This window comes from Myotis nattereri, assembly GCF_964212035.1.
Source record: "Myotis nattereri genome assembly, chromosome: 12".
NCBI classification, from domain to species: Eukaryota; Metazoa; Chordata; class Mammalia; order Chiroptera; family Vespertilionidae; genus Myotis; species Myotis nattereri.
Genome location: NC_138087.1, coordinates 56,624,307 through 56,649,584, shown reverse-complemented (window position 1 = coordinate 56,649,584; position 25,278 = coordinate 56,624,307). Strand labels below are relative to the sequence as shown.

The window sequence follows — 25,278 nt, the reverse complement described above, 5'->3', positions numbered from 1 at the left end:
AAGGGAACCCTCATTTAGAGTAGGGAGGCCAGAAGGGGGAGCCCTCAGGCACTACCCTCTAAGTCAATACACACCCCACCCGGAAGAATTGTCAATGCGAGTGGGTCCTCCCTGACTACTCCCGCGGAGGAAGATTTCCTTGTTGCCCAGCAACTCAGCCAATGAGAAGCTGTCAGCGCCCTCAACTTCCACTTTTCCTTTAATGGACTTCCCTTCAGAACGACCCCTCCCAGTGCCCTCCTGGTCGGACTTGCCTATGGTTTTTGCAATAGCTTGCTCGTCCCGAATTGCAATTCCTCTGCTCTGCCCCACTAAATCCATTTTGCTGGGGAAAGAGCCGGTTGTTTTGTTTTAAGGGGTGCAGGAGCGGACCCCCATTTCTGCTGCGGCCACCATCTCTAGGCCAGGCACAAAGCCGCTAGACCAGGCCTGAGCCTTCAAGGACCGTGGGGGCAGGTGGGGCGGGCGAGCACCCTGCGGGTCGGGAGGGTGAGGAGGCAGCCACGGTCCCCCACCCCGCCCCCGGCCGTGGCCCGCTGCCATCTTCCATCCCAGCGCGGGGCCGGCCAGAGCCGGGGCCCCGCCCCGCCCCGCGGTCCGGTTTCGATTCCCCTCCAGCGCTCCTCCTGCCCCGGCAACGCCGAACAGTGGGAGTGCATGGCGGGCGCGGGGGCCCTAAGCCGAACACCTGGGGGGCCGGGCCCCGCCGAGTCGGAGGACACGTGCGGCTGGCGCTGCCCAGAGCATGGCGACCGCGTGGCCGAGCTCTTCTGTCGCCGCTGCCGGCGCTGCGTGTGCGCGCTCTGCCCGGTGCTGGGCGCGCACCGCGGCCACCCGGTGGGCCTGGCTCGGGAAGAGGCGGCGCACGTGCAGGTGGGGACGCTGCGGCGCGGCGCGCGGGGCGGGGCGCGGGGGGCGCGGGGCGAGCCCGGGGTCCAACCGCCAGTTCCCCAGTTCCCCGTTAGGACCCGGAAACCCCAAGGCAGCCCGGCGGCCGACCTAGGTATTGTTCATAATGAGAACGAATGCGAGCCACGGCCACCTGTCTACCTGCAGAGCAGGTGGGTTTGAGAGTGAGGACGCGGGAGCCTTGGCTGTTTCGCAGGTACCCTTGACCTCGTCCACCATGGCGGACCCGCCACACTGCTCTGGGGCCAGAAGAAAATCTGCCTTCAGACTAGATTAAAATCCCTTTCTATGGGAAAACAGCCTGGCAGCCTGGGAAGCTACATAAAGGTCTCTGGTTTTGTCTCCTGGCGCCCACAGAGAGGGGCTTGGACTGCCTGCCTGCGCTAGGGGCATCCTCTACCTACCCTGCCCCGCCCTTCCCTCTCCACACCCGCTTCAGTTCCACAGGCATCACTGGTGGGAGCGAGGACGGCCATTGTATCGATAAGGAAAGGAAAGCTCTGGAGGCAGAAGCAGCTCTTGAACCCAGGACTCCACGCGGTGGACTGCCCCCATGGGGTCCATTCTCACCTGGGAGCCTCCCCCTTGTTTAATCCTAATAGTGGCAGGGGCTCTGGGCTCTTGCTCCAGCCTGTGGCCCCTTGGTCGGTGGCTCTGGTCAAATCCCTCCACTTCTCCGGGTTAGGCGGCCCACCCATCTCTAGCACAGGATTCTCCCGCTAACACCTCCAAGAAGTCTGCCAGCCCCACAGTGAAGGCCCTTTCCCTTGTGTGGCTGACTTAACACTACCACATGGTTAACAACCTTGGAGCTCCAAGGTGAGAGTGGACCCTCACCGTAGCGGGTAGACAGGGAGGAGATTAAGGGTATTAAAAGTCAGTGGCCTCACCCTGGGGCCGTGTGAGGGAGGCAACAGCATCTGCCTACACTTTCCTTTTCTTGATTTGTTCCACAAATAACAGTTAAGCACCTGCTTTTCCAGGCTGGGAAACAGGTAAGACAGAATTTGTCCCTGCCGTCTGAAGTTTTAAGTCACGGTTGGAGGGAAAGGGAGGGCCAGGTAGGGGAAATGTAGACTGCTTTGGGAAGAGAAACCAAGAAGGCTTCCTGGAGCTCTGAGGTGAGAATGGGCCCTGTGAGGGCCAGTCCAGCAAGTGGGGTCCTGGGTTCAAGGCCTGCCTGTGCCCCTAAGGGCCTCCTTTTCTTATATAAAATGGCTGTGATGATAATAGCTCCTCAAAAGACTGTCTTCCAGTTGCTAAGGGTGCTGTCCAGAGATATGGCTGTGGGTCTCGTAGGTAAGTCTGCCCTTCTACCTATGGGTACTCATTTTGTATCCACACACCACTCACTCACCTATTTATCTGTCGTCCATCCCTTCATTCATTCATTCATTCATTCATCAAACATCCATTCAGCACATACCTTGTGCCATGAGTCAAGGAATAGGTCAACTCTTCCCAGACCTGGAGGAGTTCCCGGGCTGGCAGGGTGGGAGAACAGTGACAATACAGTGTGGTAAGTTTTGTAACCAGGAATCCTAATGGTCAGCGGGGAGCCAGATAGAAGACAGTGTGAACCAGGGGCAAGAAGCCCATGGAGATTTTCTGGAGGAGGTGCCATTGGAACTGGCCTTGAAGGATGAGGAGGGCTTCACCAAGTACCAAGATAGGAGAAATAGCCTCTGACTGGAGGGCACAGGCATCAGGAGGCCAAGTTACCCTTGGGTGATGGACAGGAGCTGGACTTGAAGGCCTGGAAATCACAGAGGGATAAGGGTGTGCTCCGGAACTTGGGTTACTATTGTGTCCCCATCCCACACCCCACCTAGAATCAAACTGTGCACATACTGGTAGCAAGTGCTTGTTGGCTGTTAGAATAAGGCCAGCTTCCTCTATCAAACACTTACTGTCTGCCAAGCACTACACTAAACACTTAATTGAGCACGTATTCTCCACAGCAACGCTGTGAGGTCCTCCCCATATTTACAGCTGAGGAAACCAAGGTTTAGAGGAATGACGTCACTTGCCCAGTCACCTCATAGGACTCAGACCAGGAGGTCCTGGCTGACTCTGGGGCTTATGCTCATAACTTATTGGGTGGCTCCAGTGGAAGCTGGCAGCCCCTAGTAATTCTGTTTGATTCGGCCAACACTTCTGGGTCACCCTCTGGTCTCTATAGGGGAGCCAGGAATGGAGCAGGCCTGCCCTCGGGAAGCTACCGGTTGACCCCACAGTGGAGGATAAGGCCAGCAGAAAGACGGCTGGGATGGGGAGGGGATGGGGTAAAGTCCCACTGGTGGGGAGAGGGTCACAGAGCAGGCCTTTGGAAAAGTGGCTATTGCAAAAAGCAGAGGTAGGGAAGGGAGCCATTCAGGTGGGAGGGAGAGGGGAGCATGAACCCCACAGATCTCTCACACACCAGATCTTCTGAACCCCACTCCAGGCCAGAGGGCCACAGACCCCCCTGGAATGCACGTTCCACAAGGGCAGCTCCCGGAACAAGGCCCAGCATGTGTTAGGTGCTCAGTTAATATTCATTCTGTACGAGAATTCTCTTCCCCTGTCCTCACGCTGCTTGCCTTACGGTCCTATTTGAGGGGCTGGAAGATCAGTCACAAGCAGACTGGTCCTAGAAAGAAGGGGGGAGGGCATCATGGTTTGAAGAATCCCTGAGGGCCAGAGGGGCCCTCATTACAGCTCATCCTCTAACTTGCTACTTGACTTTGGGCAAGTCATCTCACCTTCCCGAGTCTCAGATAACTTCAGCGGAAACACAAGGCAGGGGTGAGAGATGACTCCTGCAGAGCCTTGTTATCTTGAAAGTGACAGTATTAAGTCTTTTCCCCTAATTCCTTCGCATACAGAAACTCACCCAACAATATTTAAGGCAGCTGGCCACCAAGAAGCAGCAGCAAGTTGGCAACAGAAACCAGATAGAAGATGCTGCTGAGAAGCTCAAGGCAAGTGGGCCTTTCTTCCTTCTTCTAGTTGAGATGTCCACGTTTTCTCCTCGGACACAAGGTGCAGCCAGTATGCAGCCAAGGAAAAATTAAAACCAACCTCAAAGGAGATCAGGTCTGGTGGGGCCTGGGCTTCCCTAATGTAGGGCAGCGATTTTCAACTGGTGTGCCACAAGAATTTTTAAAACATACTATACCTGACTATTTAGTCAGAGGCATGGACCGCTTTTCCCTTAGATGATCAAATGAAAAACTGACAACAGCCAACACAACAATAGCCATCCGGTGCGAATGAATGAAAATTATACCTAATTTTTTTTTTTTTTTGAGATCGGCAGAAAAGTATATTTTTGGTTGGGCCATGGGATTTTAGTAATTAGTTTATTTGTGCCATGAGATGAAAAAGGTTGAAAATCACTGATTTAGGGCGCCCTTTTTAAGCAAAAGAAAACAATATTAGGTGTAAGACCATGACGGGGGTCTTGCTAGGGAGGGGCCTGAGGCTACTGTTCCATTTGCTTTGTGGTGAGTCTGCCTCTGCTCCACACCCCAGCCTTGCCCCATAATACCTCACAGAATGGGGGAGTCGCCTTTCTCTCGCCATCGCCAAGGCCATTCTCCTGAAGGGACTAGTCCTCCATCCCCTAGACACCTTAAACAAAGCAAAATGCAGCTTAAGGAACACACAGGTAGCTCTTTAAGTTTCACTGCCATGGTGAAAGGGAAAGTAAGGTATAAATATGTTCCACAAACATTTCCTTTCTTTAGGCTTCTCCTTTCCTAATGGTGTTTGTTTAAATGGATTCTTTTGTGTTTTAAGTGGGAAGTCAGGGCTGATGGTATCATGAGCTGCCATTTTGACTGAAAAAGTTGTTCTGTCTCTAGGGGCCTTTTATGTGAACTCGGCCAGCTTCAGCGCCCCCTCCTGGGAGTGAGGGCTGGGGTGGGGGTGCCCTCCCAGGGCCTGCTTTGCTGAGAGCTCAATGCGCCCCTCACTGACTGGCTCTGACTATGGCAGTAGCCCACAGCCGGGGGTTGGGGGGTGGGGGAGTCCCTGTCTGCAAATCTCTGAGCAGATACAGTGTGGGGCCCCCAAGACAAGATTAGGAGCCACATGGAGAGCCTAAGGGAGCGAGCGGGGTTCTGCTTAATCTAAGGTGTGGAAATGCCGAGGCCAAGCCAGGCCACGGAATTGGCTCCCTGTCTGCCCAACATCCATTATCTGAAAGATGACTGACTACAGGACTCAGTTTGCTGAGTAGAGTTGTGGTTTATAGCCATGGCCCTGGCGTAATTGTTAATAGTGTCCCTCACATCTTCAAGGGTAGGACTCCAATCTCAGGCGGATAAATCAGTTCAAGAGGATTTGGAAACAAAGTTGGCGCACCTGATGGGATGGGGGCGGGGCGGGGCGGTGCTTTGGGCTGTTTAGCTAGACCCGGATGGGGCACAGGTCCCCTGTCTGCAAGTCTCCGAGCAGATACAGCGCGGGGCCCTGAGAATTAGGATCCGTGTGGACTAAGGAGGCAGGTTTCAGCTTAGAGTAAGGAATGGTTTTCTTTCTTTTAACCTTCTCCCCAATTTTCAAACCTTTATTTTGAAATAATTATAGATTCACAGGAAGTTGCCAAGATAGTAAGTTTTGCGTGCCTTTCACCTAGTTTGCCCCAAGGGTTATAGCTTACCTAACTGTGGTACAATTTCAAAACCAGAAGATTGACAGTGTGTGTATATGTGTTCTATGTCAACTTATCACCTGCGTGGATTTGACTAACTGCTGCTGTAACCAAAATACAGAACCATTCCATCGAGACCAAGGTCTAACTTCCTGCTACACCCATATAGTCACCCCCACCCGGCCCCCAGCCATCCCTAACTCCTAGCAGTCACTAGTTTATTCTCTGCCTCTATCATTACAGCATTTGAGGATTCGTGGCCATGGCATATCTCTTCATTAATTTAGGTCTTTGTTTTCTTTCATCAGTATTTTATAGTTTTCAGCATACAACTCCTGAACATGTGTTATTGGACTTACACCTAAGTGACTCTCAGAAAAATTAGCGGTCAGCATTTTAAACATTTTTTTTAATATATTTTATTGATTTTTTTACAGAGAGGAAGGGAGAGAGATAGCGAGTTAGAAACATCGATGAGAGAGAAACATCGATCAGCTGCCTCCTGCACACTCCCTACTGGGGATGTGCCCGCAACCCAGGTACATGCCCTTGACCGGAATCGAACCTGGGACCTTTCAGTCTACAGGCCAGCGCTCTACCCACTGAGCCAAACCGGTTTCGGCTGGTCAGCATTTTAAAGCTGAGAGGTATTTGTATAAAGAGTTAGACGTAGAAAAGTGGGAGGCTGTGCCCCGCTAGGCCTACATTCCCGCGCGGAGCTGAGCAGTGGACATGCTCATGAGAAGGACATGCGTTGCCAGTTCCCCCGGCCCCTGCCTGCCCTCTCCTCACGATGTTACAGGCTGTCTCCTGTGGGCATTTATATTTCAGTTCCCGGTCAACAGCAGATTTTTAAAAATTCGGCGATAATTCTGCCACTCCAGGCCAACCACCAGTTCACATTTTGAGGCTTTGTTTTCTGTACACGAATACTCTTCGGTATAGTACCCAGGGTGGAGGGAGGCATGGCGGCTCGTTTCCCTGTGTGACTTGGAGTTTGTGTCGTCCCCTGGCCTTCAGTGGGCGTTTTCCACGGCGCCCCACGTGCCTGGGTGTGAGCAGCCCCTGCAGGGCACTGTAGCGTGAGCGTCTGAGGCGGGCTCGGCGTTTCAGCAGTTCCAGGCCGGTTGTCACGTGAGTGTTTTAGTTTTGAGGGTCCGCACACCCAGACGCCAAGCCTGTTATTGGGTTTATTCCTTGTTTTGCTAGTGACTCTCTTTTCCCCCAGGACCTTGGATGGGTGACAAGATTCCTGGCCGCTTCCCCAGGCCAGTGGGCGAGTTTTTCTGGTGCCTGGTTCATGGATGGAACAGCTCTCTGTGACCCTGGCTTGATGCAGGAACCCCCCTCCTCGCTTCCCCCTGGAATCGGGCCAAGGGCCCTGCGCGCCCCCTGCCTGAGCAGGCCCCAGTGTGGGGTGTCACAGACACCTGTACGCCCATCCCTCCCGGCGGCCGCTCAGCTCCTCTTCTGCCCACGGCTCCGACATCAAGTTCCCTCTGTTTGGGGCACCTGAGGATTTCCCTTTTTGTTGTCTGTTTGATTGTGGGGGTTTTTTGTGTTGTTTGTTTGTTTGTTTGTTTTCAGGGAGTGGGGGAGTTAACTCATTAAGCCGTTTTCCTAATGTTGAACGTTTAGGTCATTTCCAGCTTTTCACTAATGTAAAATAGCATTGTAGCTAACATTTCTGGCACCTTGATTTACTTCCTTGGGGACCCATGTCCAGAAGTGATCCCTCTAGCTCAACAGGCACAACATTTGTGAGGATTTCTGTACGTTCTGCCCAGCTGTAGCCGGCGGCCTGTGGCAGCGGAGTCTGGGGCAAGCGTGTTGCTCTGAACTCGTTTACACAGGGCAGTTGCCAGGCAAAGGCCATTCACCTGAAAATTAACCCATAAAACAGTCTTGTAAATAAGTTAAAATCAATAAAGATCAGACAATGTCCAAAGTCTGCTGTTCAGAAGCCAATGAGCGAGCCTAACCAACCACTCCCTTTCATAGAACAATCCAGGCGGACTTGGTCATTAATCCCCAGCCCACACCTAAGAAATGATTTTCTCTGACACCCTTGTTATTAGGCTGTTTGTCCCCATCATGGCTCCTCGGGGGCTCATACATGCAGGTGTGGGGAAAATTCAACACCTGCCTGCTACCCTGACTTTTTATTCAAACTGGGATAAGATGACAGTATGCAGTGGTTGGGTGTTTTTTTCCTGAATCTGCCGAATATTCTACAAGGAGCTTTTGATACTTTTATAAATGAAGAAAATGCATGTATATTTACATTTAGTTAATGTCTGTTGAATCCAGATCTAGGCAGGGATTTAGAATGTGCACAGTGTCAGGCTGGAAGGCCTTGGAGATGGGGCCACCCAGGCAGAGGAAATAACTTGTCATTGGTCACATAGGAAGGTAGAGGTGGACCTGGGGCCATGGCTGTGTTTATCACGGTCCACCCAGGAAGACAGAAGCCACGTTGGGGTTTCACCCAGAGGAGATGAATGCAGGGAATGGTGACAGGCACGGAAGGGGCAGGGAAGCCAACCAGGGCGTGGTGAGGCAATTGGCCCCAGCAGGAAGCACCTTCACCCTGGGCTGCAGGGCCAAAGGGTGGGGGTGGTATTAGCAGAGTCCAGGGTCACCTAGGCAGGAGCCGGAACCTGTGGGAACAGAGGGGCCGTCCTGTGGGAACAGAGGGTGGAGGGGACGCAGGGAGGCAGGATACCCTGGCTGTTGCCCTCACCCTCTGACCTCCCTCTAGTTCCTCCTCCCATTGACCAAATCAAACCCAGCCTGAGGGGGATCCTGGCCTGCAGGAGTCAGCCCTGCAGGGGGGCGGGGGCAGGAAGCAGAGCCTCGACAGGCTCCCTGGGGAGTGTGTAAGCATCTTCAGTTCCTGGCTTTATACCTTTCCCTGTGACCCACCCGAGCTGTAAGGACTGGACCACGGCATGGGGTAGGGGATGTGAACCAGCCTTTGCCAGATTGAGACTAGGAAGCTGAGGGCTTGGCCTTGCTGTTGACCCTGCCCACGCCATTGCTCTCCACCACCCCGCTGGGCGTGGCCATTCCTCTGCCCCTTCTTGCCAGGCGCTGCCACATATCAGAGTGCACGGATGTCATAAATAATGTGGCCTGGGCAGGGCTGGCCAGCACACTTCCTTCCCTGGTGCAACGCCCCTGAGAGGCGGTCATAACAGGATTATCCAAAGTCATACTGTTTTCAGCAAAACGGTTCTTCCCATTCCGTGTGTAAAATCCTCCGCCTCCCAGGCCAGGGCTTTGTCGCTGCTCAAGTTCCTTCTCCCCCACAGCCCCTAGGTCTCCTCAGCTAGACTGTCAGGCCCTGGCCCAGCCCCAGCCCCGTCCAGCCGCGTCCTGACCTCAGTCCAGTTCAATCTGGGATCCGGTTTCACTTTGAACCAATGCAGCCTAAACCAGACAGCACTTCCTGTTTCATTGCCAGAATTCTACCTCTCCCTGTTTTTAAATTTTTTAACCATATTGCATAATCAGCCTCATATGCTTGCACCTGAGTTTTCTTGGGGACATTTTTAGTTATAACAACGTGTATTGCCATTAATATTATTTGGGGGTGGGGGGGATTATTTTGTAGCCCTGGCAGGTGTTGTTCAATGGTTAGAGCATGCCCTACACACCGAAGGGTCTTGGATTTGATTCCCGGTCAAGGGCATATGCCTGGGTTGCGGGTTCGATCCCTGTCCCCAGTCAGGGCGTGTGTGGGAGACCCTTCAGTGTGTGGGCTGACACTTTAACCATTGAGCAACACTGGCCAGGGCAGGACTCATTTTTTAAAAGTACCTAACCATAGTTTCATCATCACACCAATGAAAGTTAACAATAATTCCTTAATGTCATCAAATATCCACCCAGTGGTCACATTTCCAGTTGTCTTATAAGTGTCACATTTTATTTGTTTGAATTAGGAGTGAAATAAAGTTTCGAAATGCACTTGCTTGATGTATTTCTTAAGTTGATGGCTCACACGCTCCTCTCTCCTCTATGCTGAATCTTTTATTTAGATCTAGAGGCTTGATCTGATTCAGGTTCACATCTGTTGGCAAGACTACTTCATAGGCAGGGTTCTGTTTGAATTTATTTTTATATACAGGATAAGAATCTAACTTAAATTTTTTGTCAAATACATGGTTAATTGCATATTGTACCAATACCATTTATTGAATAGTTCACTCTTTAATAATTTGAAATGTCACCATTATTTTGTGTGTGTGTGTGTGTGTGTGTGTGTGTGTGTGTGTGTATAACTCTTTTATAGCTTTATAACTCTTTATTCTGTGTTCCTGACCATTTTATCTATGCATAAGCTGTATGGTTTTAAATCCTGTAGCATTAGTTTGTTTGATATTTAATAAGGCAACTCATCCTTCATTGATGTTTTTAAAGCAATTTTTTACTTTTCTTGTGCTTATTCTCCCCCACTGGGGATCAAGCCCACAAGCCAGGCATGTGCCCTGACCAGATATCAAACCAGCGACTCTTTGGTACGCAGGATGACGCTCAACCAACTGAACCACACTGGCCAGGGCTCCCCCATGACAACTTAATATTTGTTTAATCTCCATGTTAAGACTTATTTGGAGTGTGCCCAATTTATAGACTAAGTTGGAGATAAATAGCATCTTTTTAAAAAATATTTTTTAAATTAATTTCAGAGAGGAAGGGAGAGGAGAGAGATAGAAACATTAATGATGAGAGAGAATCATTGATCCACTGTCTCCTGCACGCCCCCCACGGGGATCATCAAGCCTGCAACCTGGGCATGGCCCTGACCAGGAATCAAACTGTGACCTCCTGGTTCATAGGTCGTTGTTCAACCACTAAGTCACCTTGGCTGAGCCAAATAGCACCTTTATAGTAATGAATCTTCCACAACCAGGGATATGTTTTTTTCTTCCACCCATTCAGATTATTTTATGTCTTTCAGTACAATTTTATACTTTTCTTTATCTAGGTCTTTACAGCTTTTTTTTTCAGTTTTATTTCTAGATACATTGCTATATTATCCATTATTTTAAAAGGACCTTTATTTCTCCCTGCATGTTCCAATTGGTTATGGCTGGTCCTTAGGAAAGCTTGAGTTCTTATAAGTTGATCTTGTCCCTGACTGAACCTTGCTTTTAGATGTCGTAATAGTTTTTTCATGTTGATTATCCTAGATTTCCTAGTTGGCACTCACATCATCTGCAACGGGTTTTCTTTTTAGGCTCATGCAGAGTCAAGTAAAATCTGGCTGACAGGGAAATTCACTGAACTCAGATTGCTACTTGATGAAGAGGAAGTCCTGGCCAAGAAATTCATCGATAAGAATACCCAGCTTACCCTCCAGGCATACAGGGAGCAAATCAAGTCGTGTGAGGACCAAATTGACGTCTTGAACAGTCTCTCCGACAGGGTCTGCAGTATCAGCCAGGAGCCCGACCCTGTCCAGCTGTTGCAGGTAATGCTGGGTTTCTGCTTCACAGCTGCCACCTGCAGCCGCCACCCACATTTCATCGTGGTTACTATGGCATTGAGCACAGTATTTACACACTGAGTTAATACACAGAGAATTGCCTTGTTAGCAAGTAGACTTTCTTGCCCCTACACAAGTGGTCAGGAAATAGACGTAGTTAGGAACATAATGTATATCTTGGACTAATGAAATAACATTTACAGCCACCATCATGGATCTTAGCTTTAATATTTACTAGAACTCTGCAAAGTGGATAGTCTCACCCCACTTTACAAATGGGAAACTGAGGCTCAGGGAGCTGAAGTGACTCATTTGAGGTCACCCAGCTGGTAGGTGGCAGAGCTGGGACCGGAACCCAGGTTTCTCTGACTCTAAAGCTGCAGAGCATCATTGCCCAGGCCTCTACCTATACAGTCTTCATTGAGACACCCCTCCGGGAGAGGCAAGGCCCTGTCAGCTACTGAGCATCCTCAGGAGCTGGGTCGCAGTTTGCTCAAGGGGGAGAGAAGAATGGTACTCCTCGGCCACTGGGCTCCCTGGAGGTTATTACCATAACAGAGAGAGAGAATGTCTAAGAAATAGCCTCTATGATGTTCATGCTACACTTAGTGAAAGCATGTGTTGAGGGTGGTGTTCCTTCTTCGAGGAACCAGGGGAGAAACTCCTCTCTTCTGTCGATATTCCTGGGCAGTCACCTGTGCATTTGGATTGCTTTCCACTCACGTACGTCTTCCTGTTTCCTTCTTTGCTATGGCTTCTGGGAAGCTCAGAGCTAAATATGTTTCAAGTAGCTGGGCTGTGACTTCATGGCATATGTTTTGTTCCTCACCTCCCTCTGTTTTCCAGCTTACGTTCTTATCCTGGTTTCCTCTTTGCTTCACTTCTCCCCCAGTAAAGGGAACTCTTGCAGTATTAGATAACCTTTGAAAGTTGCTTTAAAGGCTTCTGGGACGAGGCAGGGTAGGTATAAAGGTGGCACCGAGTCTAACCACAGATTTGCATGAGTTCTGGCTGGAAAAATAGCACAAATAAATTTGTCAATGCAAAACCAGTCAAGCCAGGCCCTGCTGGATATTTCCACTCGTGTGCCTTTATGTGGCCTTGGTCAGCTCAGCCTGTGTCTCATTGTTAGTTAACAGAAAATAAGCAAACCTACATAGACACAGACAACAGCATGGTGACTACCAGAGGGGAAGGGAGCTGGGGGGAGGGAGGAAAGGGCAAAGGGGGATAAATGGTGATGGAAGGAGACTTGACTTGGGGTGGTGAACACACAATACAGTATACAGTTGATGTATCATAGACTTGTATATCTGAAACCTACATATTTTACTAACCAATGTCGCCCCAATAAATTCAAAATAAAAAATTAGCCTAACAAAAAATTCTGGGTGAGGTGCTGTCCTATGCACAATGGTTACTGTATTTTGATGCACAGGAGGGTACATTTGTTTGTTTCTTTTAAAATAATGGTACCCCTGCCCAGCTGGCATGACTCAGTAGTTGAGCATCATCCTATGACCTAGGAGGTCACGGTTCGATTCCAGGTCAGGGCACATGCCCGGGTTGTAGACTTGAGCCCCAGTGTGGGGCGTGCAGGAGGCAGCTGATCAATGATTCTCTCTCATCATTGATGTTTCTATCTCTATCTCTCCCTCTCCCTTCCTCTCTGAAATCAATAAAAATATATTTTAAAAATAAATAAATAAAAATAAAAGAATGGTACCCCTTAGGGATAGCTGATTCAAAGGGCTACTCCATGGAGAAGAATGTTATTATTCCTCCATCACAGGTAGAGTTTCAAGGCTTTGCCATCTCTCTCTCTTTTTTTAATTCTCTGGTGCCAAAGCTACTGATTTCCACCATTCATCATTCCTTCCACTTGCTCGTTCATTTATTCATCAAATATTCACTGAGCAACCTGTTCTGCCCAGGCCCCAGCTCATGGGTGGAGAGACATGCTCAGAAACAGGATTTATAACACAGCTCAAGTGAGCTAGCAAAAGTGTGGCCGAGAAAGGTCCAGTGCTGCATAGGGGATCAGGGAAGACTTCTAGGAGGAGGTGACAGTGGAGCAGGGTGTGGGAGGACCAGGAGGAGCTCACTAGGTGCATATAGAAGGATGAAGCAGAGGAGGCATTCCAGGCAGAAAGGAACCACGTGCGTGTGAGAGCTTGGCGGGCTGGAGAGCCACCTGCGCTCAGCCTGGCCGGAGGTGAGCCGAGGTGCAGGTGCAGGGGAGCTGGGAGATGCAGCTGGATCGGGTCGCCCGGTTTGTTGATGAAGAGCTTTACGTACCTGGCCATGGAACTTAGACTTTGTCCCGTATAGAGATGGGGACCAGGGGAGTGTTTTGAACTGAGGAATGACAGTCTGCTCTGTGGGGTCTGCTGTGAGGTCATTCCTGGGGGCGGGGCCCTGGCTAACCAATGGTGCCAGGGCAGGGTGGGGTGGGGCCTGCACTTGGTGGCCAGGGTTTGTTCCTGGTGCAGCCGTGGAGCCACCCTGAACCCCCTGTGTTCCTGCAGGAGTTCACGGCCACTGAGCGGGAGCTGAAGCAGCAGATGCGCTTGGGGGAGCTGTGCCACCCTGTGCCCCAATCCTTCGCGCCCATCAAGACCTTCTTCAAGGGCCTCGTGGAAGCCATGCAGAGCGTGGTGCAGACGCCACTAGAGGCTCGCTTGAAGGACAGTAAGTCACCGTGTGACCGACTCCGTGTCCCTTACTCCCTTAGTGCCCTTTAACCCAGAGACAACAGGGAAGGCTGCCACCGAGAATCATGTCTCCCACACAGAGGCCTTCGGCTGGGTGGTCGAGGACTCCTGGGCTTGCACCCAACCGACCTCTGACGTCACTGAGACCTGCTCCCCTCCTGAGACCTGCGCTGCCCCTTAAAGCCACACTGCTCTGCTCCTGCCATCAGTCACTCCTGGGATTCTGCCTGCTCTGGGGTCCCAGCGGGAGGGCCAACTCCTCCTCTTCCTCCGCCTGGTCAAGTCCCACCGTCCCTGCAGCCACTGGACTCTACCCCTCTGTCCTTCCTCTCCAGAGCCCGCCCCATTTCCTGCCTGGGGTCTTTATTTATTTATTTTTTTGCCTGGGGGTGTTTTTGATGCATGGATCCTTCCCTCCCTCTCGTACATGCATGGATGGCAAGAACCATTTTGGGTCCAGCTCTGAGGTTCCTGCAGGGCCTGAAACAAAGCAGGTGCTCAGAAATATCTGTTTATTCATTCATTCATTCATTCATTCATTCATCTCTGCTATTATGATTCATTCAGAGCATTTATGGAGCCCCTATTCCGTGTAAGGCACAGCTCTTGCCTTTGTGGTACTCAGTCTTTTGAGGGGAAGACAGACAACGAATGAATATATGTCAGCAGTAAGTGCTCCAAAGAAAAATAAAGCAGGTTAAATGGAATAAAGAGTGGGGAGGAGGAGGAGGAGGAGGAGGAGGAGGAGGAGGAGGAGGAGGGAAGTGGGAAAGGCCTGTCTGAGAAGGGGGCATGTAAGCTGAGCTGAAGGGAGCCTCTGTAAGCTCTGCAGAGCTGAAGGGCGGGGGGCGTAGGGGTCACCGCATGACTCTGGAGCCAGACCCACCGAGTTCCGATCCCAGGTCCACCTCTGCCCAGCCCTGTCATCTTGGGTAAAGCACCTAACTTTCCTATGCCTCTGTCTTCACATCCGTTACACAGAGATGGTAATACAGTTCCCCCCTCACAGGGTCATTTAAGGAGAAGGAAAGGGGTAAGAGGAAGTAAGGATTAAATGAGATCTTGTATGCAAAGTGCTTAGAGTGGTGCTCAGGCATAAGCACTGTGTGAGTGTTAGCTGCTGTTGTTGCTGTTTTCAGTCTGGGAGAATCATTTTCTAGGCAGAAGGAACAGCATGTGCCAAGGGCCCAAAGTGAGGGAAGAACTTGAGATTTGGGCACAGAAAGGGAGCCATGGTGATTGGGCACAGACAGGGGGCCATGGTGACTGAGCACAGACAGGGGGCCATAGTGACTGGGCACAGGAAGGGGGCCATAGTGACTGGGCACAGACAGGGGGCCATAGTGACTGGGCACAGACAGGGGGCCATGGTGACTGGGCACAGAGAGGGAGCCATAGTGACTGGGCACAGAGAGGGAGCCATAGTGACTGGGCACAGAGAGGGAGCCATAGTGACTGGGCACAGAGAGGGGGCCATAGTGACTGGGCACAGACAGGGGGCCATAGTGACTGGGCACAGAGAGGGGGCCATGGTGACTGGGCACAGACAGGGGGCCATAGTGACTGGGCACAGAGAGTGCCGGGAGCCGGTCCATCCTTGCTGTTTCAAGGGACCTGGCATATATGGCATACTGTTCTTAATATGTTTGCTCACCTTCTAGGCACTATGTGTTTTAACCAAGGTCTCTGAGAAAGGTTGTTTCCCCAGGTAGGGATTTTCCCCTGAAGTTAGGGAGGGAATAAAACCTCTTAACTAAGTGCCAGGCGGGTAATTAATCACTTTAACTACGAACAATCATGCTTAAGCTACATAATCTTTACTCCCTGGAATGGAGATAAGAAACGCCCTAACCTTTAAAATAGAGATTGATAGGCTTGGAATCAACTGGTATAAATACAGATATAAGAAGACAGAACAGAGAGAGACAGAAATTGGCACAGAACCTACACAGAACGTTCTCTAGAGACAGAAGAACTTCGCTGGAGAGAACATGGCAAAAGATCCTGGACAGAAACTGGCCTCAGAACCTAGAGACAGAGCCTAGCGAGAGAACATAGCAAAAGATCCTGGACTGAACCTGACTACAGAAATTGGCAAGAGAACCTGACTAGAACCTGGTGACTGAACCTGGCTGGAGAACCTGGACAGAACCTGGCTGGAGAACCTAGCGAGGGAACATGGCTACAGAACCTGGCTGGAGAACCTGGCTGGAGAACCTAGCAAGAGACCATGGACACAGAACCTGGCTGGAGATCCTAAACAGAACTTCACTGGAGATCCAGACCAGAACTTGGCTGGAGATCCTGGCTAGGCTGCTGATCAACTGAACGCTGTGTCCGTGTCATTCCTTCTTCGCCGACTCCGTCCACACCTTTGGGGACCCCTGGACCCGCTGGGGTTGGACCCCAGCAAGAGAGGGGGCCATGGTGACTGGGCACTGACAGGGGGCCATGATGACTGGGCACAGAGAGGGGGCCATGGTGACTGGGCACAGACAGGGGGCCATAGTGACTGGGCACAGAGAAGGGGCCATGGTGACTGGGCACAGACAGGGGGCCATAGTGACTGGGCACAGACAGGGGGCCATGGTGACTGGGCACAGAGAGGGAGCCATGGTGACTGGGCACAGAGAGGGAGCCATAGTGACTGGGCACAGACAGGGGCCATGGTGACTGGGCACAGACAGGGGGCCATAGTGACTGGGCACAGACAGGGGGCCATAGTGACTGGGCACAGACAGGGGGCCATAGTGACTGGGCACAGACAGGGGGCCATGGTGACTGGGCACAGACAGGGGGCCATGGTGACTGGGCACAATGGTGGGAGATGAGGTGGAAAACCTTGGAAGCTACCTTGTCAAATGGGGCTGGCAGGGCAGTGCTAGCTCTGAATATCAGGAGAAAAGGAGAAGGAAAGGGGTGAGAGGAAGCAAGGCAGAAACGGTACAGGCACTCACTGAACACCCCTGGGAATGGAGAGAGGTGAGGCCAGGCCCTGGCTGCAGCACAGGCTGCATGAGGTAACAGAAGGCATAGCCTGGGGCCAAGGGAGCTCAGAAGAAGGAAAGAGCATTCTGATGGGAAATCAGGAAGCCTTGCTGGAGGAGCTGGGACTTGAGTTGGGCCTTAGTCACTGAGATTTTGACAGTGGGAGAGCCAGGAAAGGCATTGCGAACTGAGACAAGGGAACACAATTGGGGACACTGATGCCTGCAATACAGCGGTTCTCAACCTGTGGGTCGCGACCCCTTTGGGGGTCGAACGACCCTTTCACAGGGGTCACCTAAGACCATCGGAAAACACATATATAATTACATACTGTTTTTGTGATTAATCACTATGCTTTAATTATGTTCAATTTGTAACAATGAAAATACATCCTGCATATCAGATATTCACATGATGATTCATAACAGTAGCAACATTACAGTTATGAAGTAGCAACGAAAATAATTTTACGGTTGGGGGTCACCACAACATGAGGAACTGTATTAAAGGGTCGCGGCATTAGGAAGGTTGAGAACCACTGCTGCAATAATACTGAGCTATGGATTTTCCTGAGCTGGTTTGTCAAAGCAGATTTTTTAAAATCCTCACCCAAGGATATGTTTATTGATTTTTTTTTCCAGAGAGAGAAACATTGAGGTGAGGACTCACCTCTAATTTCTTGTTTTCCATCTTTATCCTGGAACTTGCATTTCTGTTCTGAGGTTGCCCCGTTGCTGACTTGTTTAGTTTATAGTCGATTCTCAGACGGTTCTGGAGGCTGCCATCTCCTCCCCATGTTCAGGGCTCACTCACACTGACCTGCCTTTGCTGAATTTGTTTCAGACCCTGGAAAGTGTGTTTCTCCTCAGATCTGAGCGTTGTCCTGGAGTTCTCCTGTGACTGCGAATTTGTATTTCCTACATAAATATGCATGATTTGGGGGGAGAGAGCTTATGTGAATCTCCAGTTTTATAATGGTTTTGGTGTGTTTTATAATCTGTGCTGCTTGCGTGAGCGCCGGGCACTCATTTCTGACGATTTGTTGCAGACATGAACTGCCAGCTCTCCAGCTTCTCTAGCACCAAGCCGGACTCCCTGTTGAAAATCAGTCCCTCACCGGAGCGATCGCTCTTCTTGAAATGTAAGACCCCCAGGGGGGAGAGGGTGGGGTGCATTGGTGGGAGGGGGGGGTGACAGAAATGGAGTTCCCCCCTTTTTCCCTAAGAGACCCAACTTGGTTTTTTTTAACCATTATTATTAGTTTTTATAAATGTAGAAATAATACGTTTATTGTAGAAAAATTAGAAAACAAAGGAAAGCAATTTTTTTAATCACCTATAAATCATTGGAGAGCTTTGGAAATTCTTCTGCTCATATCCACCTTAGTAGATATGTAGCAGTAGATTATTACTATTATTTGCCCTCTTTGTTTTCTTTGGCATATATCGATATATTGAATGTGTGTTTTTTCAAACATGGTATCGTACTATACATACTGTTTTGTAATCTGTTTCATTTATTGATACATTGTGAACATCTTTGTTCCCTTAAAAAATTACACAGCTCTGGCTGGTGTGGCTCATTTGGTTAGAGCAGGGGTCCTCAAACTTTTTAAACAGGGGGCCAGTTCACTGTCCCTCAGACCGTTGGAGGGCTGGACTATAGTTAAAAAAAAAAACTATGAACAAATTCCTATGCACACTGCACATATCTTATTTTGATGTAAAAAAAACGGGAACAAATACAATATTTGTATTTACATGTGGCCCGCGGACCGTAGTTTGAGGACCCCTGGGCTAGAGCATCCCCTGCGCCAAAGGGCTGCCGGGTTTGATTCCAGGTCAGGGCACATACCTAGGTTGTGGGTTTGATCCTGGCTGGGGTGCAGAAGGGAGGAAACTCATTGATATCTGTCACACATCGATATTTCTCTCCCTTCCTCTCTAAAATCAATGGAAAATATCCTCAGGTGAGGATTAAAACCTCACTATGGAAAACTCCAAAACAGTACTGAGAAAATTATTTGGCAGAATCTACTGAAACTGAACATCCACATATCCTATGATCTAGACTTTTTTAAAAAACAAAACTTTGTCTATGTAACAAGAACCATTATTGGGAGTTTAATCACTACTACCTTTCTGGAGGACAATTTGGCAATATTTACCAAAGTCATCTCCGTTGACCCAGCAATTCCTCTGTTAGGAATATGTCCTAAAGAAATAATAAGATACATAAAGATGTAATCATATTAGCGTTTTCAAAAAGCCTTATGAAAAGCCTAAGTATTTTAAAGGGAGTGGGTTTAAATATAATGCACCCATACATAAAAATCTTAGGTTTGCCATTAAAATACTCTTTAAAAGAATATTATTTGATGTGGTAAAATGTTCCTAAATACATTAGTAAATTATTAAAAAGATTGTCCAAGAGCATGGATGGTATGATACCAATGTTAAGGAAAGCTATAAAGCAGCAAGTCAAAATATTGGAAGGATATACTCTCAAGTCTTTTTTTTTTTTTAATATATTTTTATTGACTTCAGAGAGGAAGGGAGAGGGAGAGATAGATAGAAACATCAATTATGAGAGAGAATCATCAATCAGCTGCCTCCTGCATGCTCCCTACTGGGGATTGAGCCCGCAACCCAGGCCGGAATCAAACCCAGGATCCTTCCGTCCGCAGGTCGATGCTCTATCCACTGAGCCAAACCAGCTAGGGCTACTCTCAAATCTTAACAGTGATGGGATTATTTTTAGTTAAATTTTTAGAAATTGGCAACAAGTCACATGGTTCAAAATTCAAATGGTATAACGGGTGGACAGTAAAATATGCTGTTCTTCCCATGCTCCCCCCGTAACTTCCCAGAGGCAATCAGGGTGAAAAGGGGGCTTTCCATTTCTCCAGGGCGATTTCCGGGTTTTCCCATTTTTTTTTTGTATTGTGAGTATGTGTGGGTCCGCGGGCGCCAACCCGGTAGGTTTCCCAGGGGCGGGGCGCAGCGCTGGCCCCGCCCACCAGGCGTGCGTGCTGTCCCCGCCCTCCGCAGATGCGCGCACGCCCACGCTGGACCCGGACACGATGCACGCGCGCCTGCGCCTGTCGCCCGACCGCCGGACGGTGCGCCTCGTCCTGCTCGGCCGCCTGGGGCCCGCGCCCGCGCTCCGCTTCGACACGCTGTGGCAGGTGCTGGGCAGCGACTGCTTCGCCGCCGGCCGCCACTACTGGGAGGTGGACGTGCAGGAGGCGGGCTGCGGCTGGTGGGTGGGCGCGGCCTACGCCTCCCTGCGGCGCCGCGGGGACGCCGCCGCCGCGCGCCTGGGCTGCAACCGCCAGTCGTGGTGCCTCAAACGCTACGACCTGGAGTACTGGGCCTTCCACGACAGCCAGCGCTGCCGCCTGTGGCCCCGCGACGACCCCGACCGGCTGGGCGTCTTCCTGGACTACGAGGCCGGCGTCCTCGCCTTCTACAACGTGTCGGACGGCATGAGCCACCTCCACACCTTCCGCGCCGCGTTCCAGGAGCCGCTCTACCCGGCCCTGCGGCTCTGGGAAGGGGCCATCGGCATCCCCCGGCTGCCCTAGGGCCCGATGGGAGGAACCGCCCTTAGACTTCCCGGGACTCTGGTCACACCCGACCCAGACGTGCGTTGTCCACCGCCTGCTCGCCAAGCACACCCGCCGTCTCCCCTGCGGTGTCACAGGTGCTGTCCCAGGCCGGGTCCGGACGTGCCTTAAACATCGGTCCCCTGCTGCTCGCTCAGCAGACCTCCCCGCCCCCCGGCACTGCTTTTAGTCCGGGTTCCGGAAAGGACGCCCTCGCAGGTGAGCCCTAGGCATCCTGACCAATCACAGTACACTAGCCTCAGACCGCCTCCCTCCTACAGACCAATCACAATACACTAGCCTCAGACCTCCTCCCTCGTACAGACCAATCACAGTACACTAGCCTCAGACCGCCTCCCTCGTACAGAAGCCAGAACTGGCTGTCGCATAGTAGGTGCACAATAAAAGCGCGAATGCAGGAGAGGCACCCAGCCCTGACTCCACCTAACCAGTGCCCCTGGGCTCGGTCTCCTCTGCATTCGGCGTCATTCAGCTCATCCGCGTTTCCTCCCCTCGGAGCAGCATCAAGAGCCTCTTAATAGCGCCCGGCCTGAACCCGCTCCCGTCCTCCACCCATAACCAGAGTGATCTGCCTAAAACCGCACTTAGCCTCTCAGGACAATGAAAAGGTTCCAAGGGCTCCAGGGGGGAAGAGCACGTCACCGCACCTTAGCATGCAAGGCTTTTGTGGGCTGCCCCTGAGCTGCTTCTCAACTAGCTTCTGCGGCTCTTTTCAGATACCCTCCCGCGGAACTGTCCCATGGTGGGCCTCTGGGCCTTTGCAGCCCTCTTCCCCTGCCCCCATGACATTTATACAGGAAAGCCCTTACTCTTTGCCTGTCTCGGTCTTCCCAAGGCTTAACTGCCCCCCAGGAAGTCTCCCCAAGCCACTAGAATCTTAGCATCAGGGCCACAAACCTGGGAGCTATCTTTCTAACTAGATGAGAAGCTTTCTAAGGGCAGCTGTGTCCTGCACTCTCCCCATCCTGAAAAGTTCAGTAAGTCCCTGCCCTCCCAGTGTCACAGAGCAGCGGGGCTGGGAGAGCCTGGCAGATCACTCAGCCTGACCTCATTGTACATTTTGGGAGACAGGTCCTTACCTGAAAGTAAGTTGCTTAAAGTAGCCCACGGTGATTAAGGGCGGCCCAGCACTCCAGCCCCTAGGCGAGTTTCTGGTTTGCCCTTTGGCCCAGCCTTTAACCTGGGAGATGAACTGCTTATTCATTCCTGGGGATGTAGGGAAGAATCAGCAGGTGGCAGTTACTAAGCAACCACTGGCAGTTTTCCCACTGTCTTCAAGTCAAAAGCAGAGCATGAGTGGAGTTGGGCAGCCCAGACACAGTATGCTTCTCAGATCCAGGTGTTGCCAAGGAAACCCATAGAGCCCCACTTTCCAGAAGTGACATAAATAGAGGAGGCCAAACCAGCAGGACCTCAGGGAGGCCTCCTTCCAGGGCCTGTGCCTCAGTTCTAAAGGTTCAGCAACCTGATTTGTCAAGTTCCCTAGACAGTTTTCAAGTTATACCATATTAAATTTATCTTGTTAAGTGCTTGACAGGACAGTGGTAGGGTGAGGAAAACACAAAGCTGAATCTCCCTCATGGTTTAAACAAACTACGTGCATTAATTAGTTTGAACCATAAAATGAGAATTTCCAATAGTTTTTTTTACCTAAAAATGGCACTTTCATATGGGACAATGTAATACAATTAGAATACAAGACAGAAGGAACTTCAAAAGTGCCTTTAGTTCTAACCAAATAATTTAAAACTCTAACTTGAATAGGTGTCTAAGCACTATGCTCCAGGAATCCTGAGAAAGGGGAATTTTACTGGGGATGGCCCAAAACTGAATTCAGACAGAGGCATTCCCGACAGAGCAAGAGGGGTACACTTGACTCTACATCTCTGTTCATCCCTGCAAATCCAGACTGGTTCCCCGGCCCACAGCCAACAGGGGCTGAGTAACAATGGCCCTTGCTCTTTGTTGGGCACTGTTCTAATGCTTTATGGCTATGAACTCATGTGATCCTCACATCATCCCTAGGACTTAGAAAGTTATCCCAACTGAGACAACATTGAGACACACAAGTCACACAGCTAATGGAGCTAGGGTCTGTGCTTATGTCCACAAGGCCATACTGTTAGGGCAAACCTAGCTTTGGATTATCTCCCTTGGGCTCTTGAGGTCTTATACTGGGAGGGGGGATTTGAGAGTAGCAGAGACTAAACAGGTTGAAAAGTGGCTTTTATCAAATGTCTACTTTGTGCCAAGGCCTGCACCAGTTGGAAAACGGCAGTTTTGGTCCACAATCAACTCTGACCTCAGGCTAGTCACTTTTTACTTCTCGGAGCATCATCTGTAAAATGGGTGTAAAGATCCTATCTACCAGTCCTGTGAGTCTCAAATGAGCCAACGATAGGAACTAGCCTTGAAAACTACAGAGCTGTGTCATGCCAGGATGTGTGAGCATCCCCAGCAGAGTTCCTGTTGTGCTTAGCACTGAGACAACTGCTATTCCAAACTGCCATCCGGCAGTAGCAGGAGCTTCCTTGCATATTAACAGGAGAGGACTGAGCTTCCTTGGGGTCCATGTCTGCAAGGGTATTGATCACTCAGATTTGTAGAAATTTCTTAATTGATACAGCAAATTGCTTGCAGATATGTGTGACAGCAATTTTATAATATATATGTTTACATAAAATATATTTGTCTCTTTAAAATTTTTAAATTTATTTTTCAAGAGAGGAAGGGAGAGGAAACATCAATCGGTCGGCCAGGGATTAAACCTGCAATCTGGGTATGTGCCCTCACTGGGCATTAAACCTGCCACCTTTGGTGTACAGGACACTCCAACCAACTGGGCCTGGCCAGGGCTGAATATTGTCTTTTAACCATGGTCTGCATTGGGAGTTGTTGTTTCATGTTCATGGCATCTAGGCCTGGACGGAGTCTTGCTCATTTTCCACCCCCTCCACCATTTGTTTGCAGTGGTCAGTGGGTCTCTGATTGAATATCTTCAGTGAAGGGGACTTCACCACTTCTGAAGAGAATTCACTAAGTTCTTCCTTACGTGAAAACAAACCCTACCTCCCAGCTATTCCTATCCATGACAGTATTATGTAGCTTTTGGCATTTTTTGTGATCATCCTTTACCAACACTAAAGCCATCTTTGGTTCTTTCTGGTGGGCAGGAATTCATACTATGGGGAGGGGACAGCTTGCCCCAGAAGCCAAGCTAGATGGAGGATAAGTGTGAGAGTGGGAGGCGTGGGTCTGAGTCTACCATGTTCTGCTCAGAAGCCTTCCATGACTCACCATTGCCTATAGAACAAAGTCCAAACTCAGCAGGCTTTTAAGCCCTTGCTTCTTTCTTGACCCATTCCAAGTCCCTTCTTTCCTCTCCATGTGGCCATTCCTTGCCAAATCATCACCTGCTAGTTCCTGGACACTCTGGGCACTTCCCAAGCCTATGCCCTAACTCCATCAGTCACTTCTCAACCTGCAAGGTTGAACTAAAGAGCCACCTCCTCCAGGAAGTCTTCCCTGACTATACCATCCTCACTTTCATGACTCTTGGAAAACATCTCAGCAATTCATACATATGGGGGTGCTGTTTGTGGAGGCGATTGACTGGTTCACTCACTACACATTTTCAGCTAGAGCCCAGGCCAGGCCCTTCCCTCTCTTCCTGACCCACATCCTGTTTCCAGGCCCTGGGACACATCCCTCTAATGCTATGTCTCTTCTTGTTAGGAAGTTTCAGATATTTAAATGTCACCTTCTCTGCTATTGTAGAGAAAAAATGCCCTGGAATAGGAAATTTTGATGGTCTCTTCAAGGTCTGTTTATAGGGAAAAAAATGAAAGGGAGTGAGTATCAACCAGAAATTGATACTATCACACTTCAGTTCTTAGCATATCAATTTTATGGGTTTTCTTTTACACATGAGTACAACCCAGGATTCCTATCCCATCCCATTCACAGACTTGAGTACCTTTCCAGAAACTGTTTTGGGATCTGCAAGAGAAGGTTCTATACTCACAAGTAAATAAACTTCAAAAGGCAAATTTATGCATTTGGAAAGATGCAAATATACACTTTGAAACAAGAGGAGTTATAGTAAACAAGGCCAAATGTGAACAAAGATTAAGAATTTGAAAATATATTTGAAAAGAATCATTAATCTCTATTGGTTCAAAAGAACAAAGGGGAATATGATATGAAATCTCTGTGAAAGGTTCATGCTGCTGTTCAAACATAAGACAATCTTTTTTTCTTTTTAATATATTTTATTGAATTTTTACAGGAAGGAAGGGAGAGGGATAGTTAGAAACAGCGATGTGAGAGAAACATCGATCAGCTGCCTCCTGCACACTCCCCACTGGGGATATGCCCGCAACCAAGGTACATGCCCTTGACCAGAATCGAACCTGGGACCTTTGAGTCCGCAGGCCAACGCTCTATTCCCTGAACCAAACCGGTTAGGGCAAGACAATCTTTTTTATTAGCTGGGTTTACAATTTCATTATGGATCATAGAAGGGCTGATTTCAGCATTACCATCATATTCAAAGTCGCCACAACATGCTAACACACCAAGCCCCACATTCCCCATCTCCCTCACTCGGTTCTATTTCCCCTCTACCCCCATTGCACATATCACCTTTGAACATACTGATTTAACGACTATGTTCATGGTTTATTGTATACCGTATGTCCCCCCCGAATGGAAGTTCCATGAGGATGGGATTTGGACTCATCCTCAGGACCTAAGAGTCTGCCACGTAGTAGACCCTTCAGCACTATTGAAAGAAGTTCTCTCTCTTTTCTCAGAGATAGGAGCACCTTGGGTATTACACTGCCTGCAAGACCCTTTGACCAATACTTTCTCTAACACCAAGTGATCACTATACAGCCAATTGAAC

At 49.8% G+C, this 25,278-nt stretch overlaps 1 protein-coding gene across 1 annotated transcript; it reads left to right on the top strand.

The window, feature by feature from the left end:
* Positions 1-657: 657 nt before the first annotated feature.
* TRIM14 (tripartite motif containing 14) lies at positions 658-20,441 on the top strand (the record flags this gene model as incomplete). The annotated part of the gene is made up of 6 exons (XM_081102988.1): positions 658-873; positions 3,777-3,872; positions 10,794-11,027; positions 13,571-13,733; positions 17,793-17,885; positions 19,795-20,441. 6 exons carry the CDS (start codon positions 658-660, stop codon positions 20,328-20,330), a joined length of 1,338 nt encoding a protein of 445 aa, XP_080959114.1. The 3' UTR covers positions 20,331-20,441.
* Between the last annotated feature and the right edge of the window lie 4,837 nt (positions 20,442-25,278).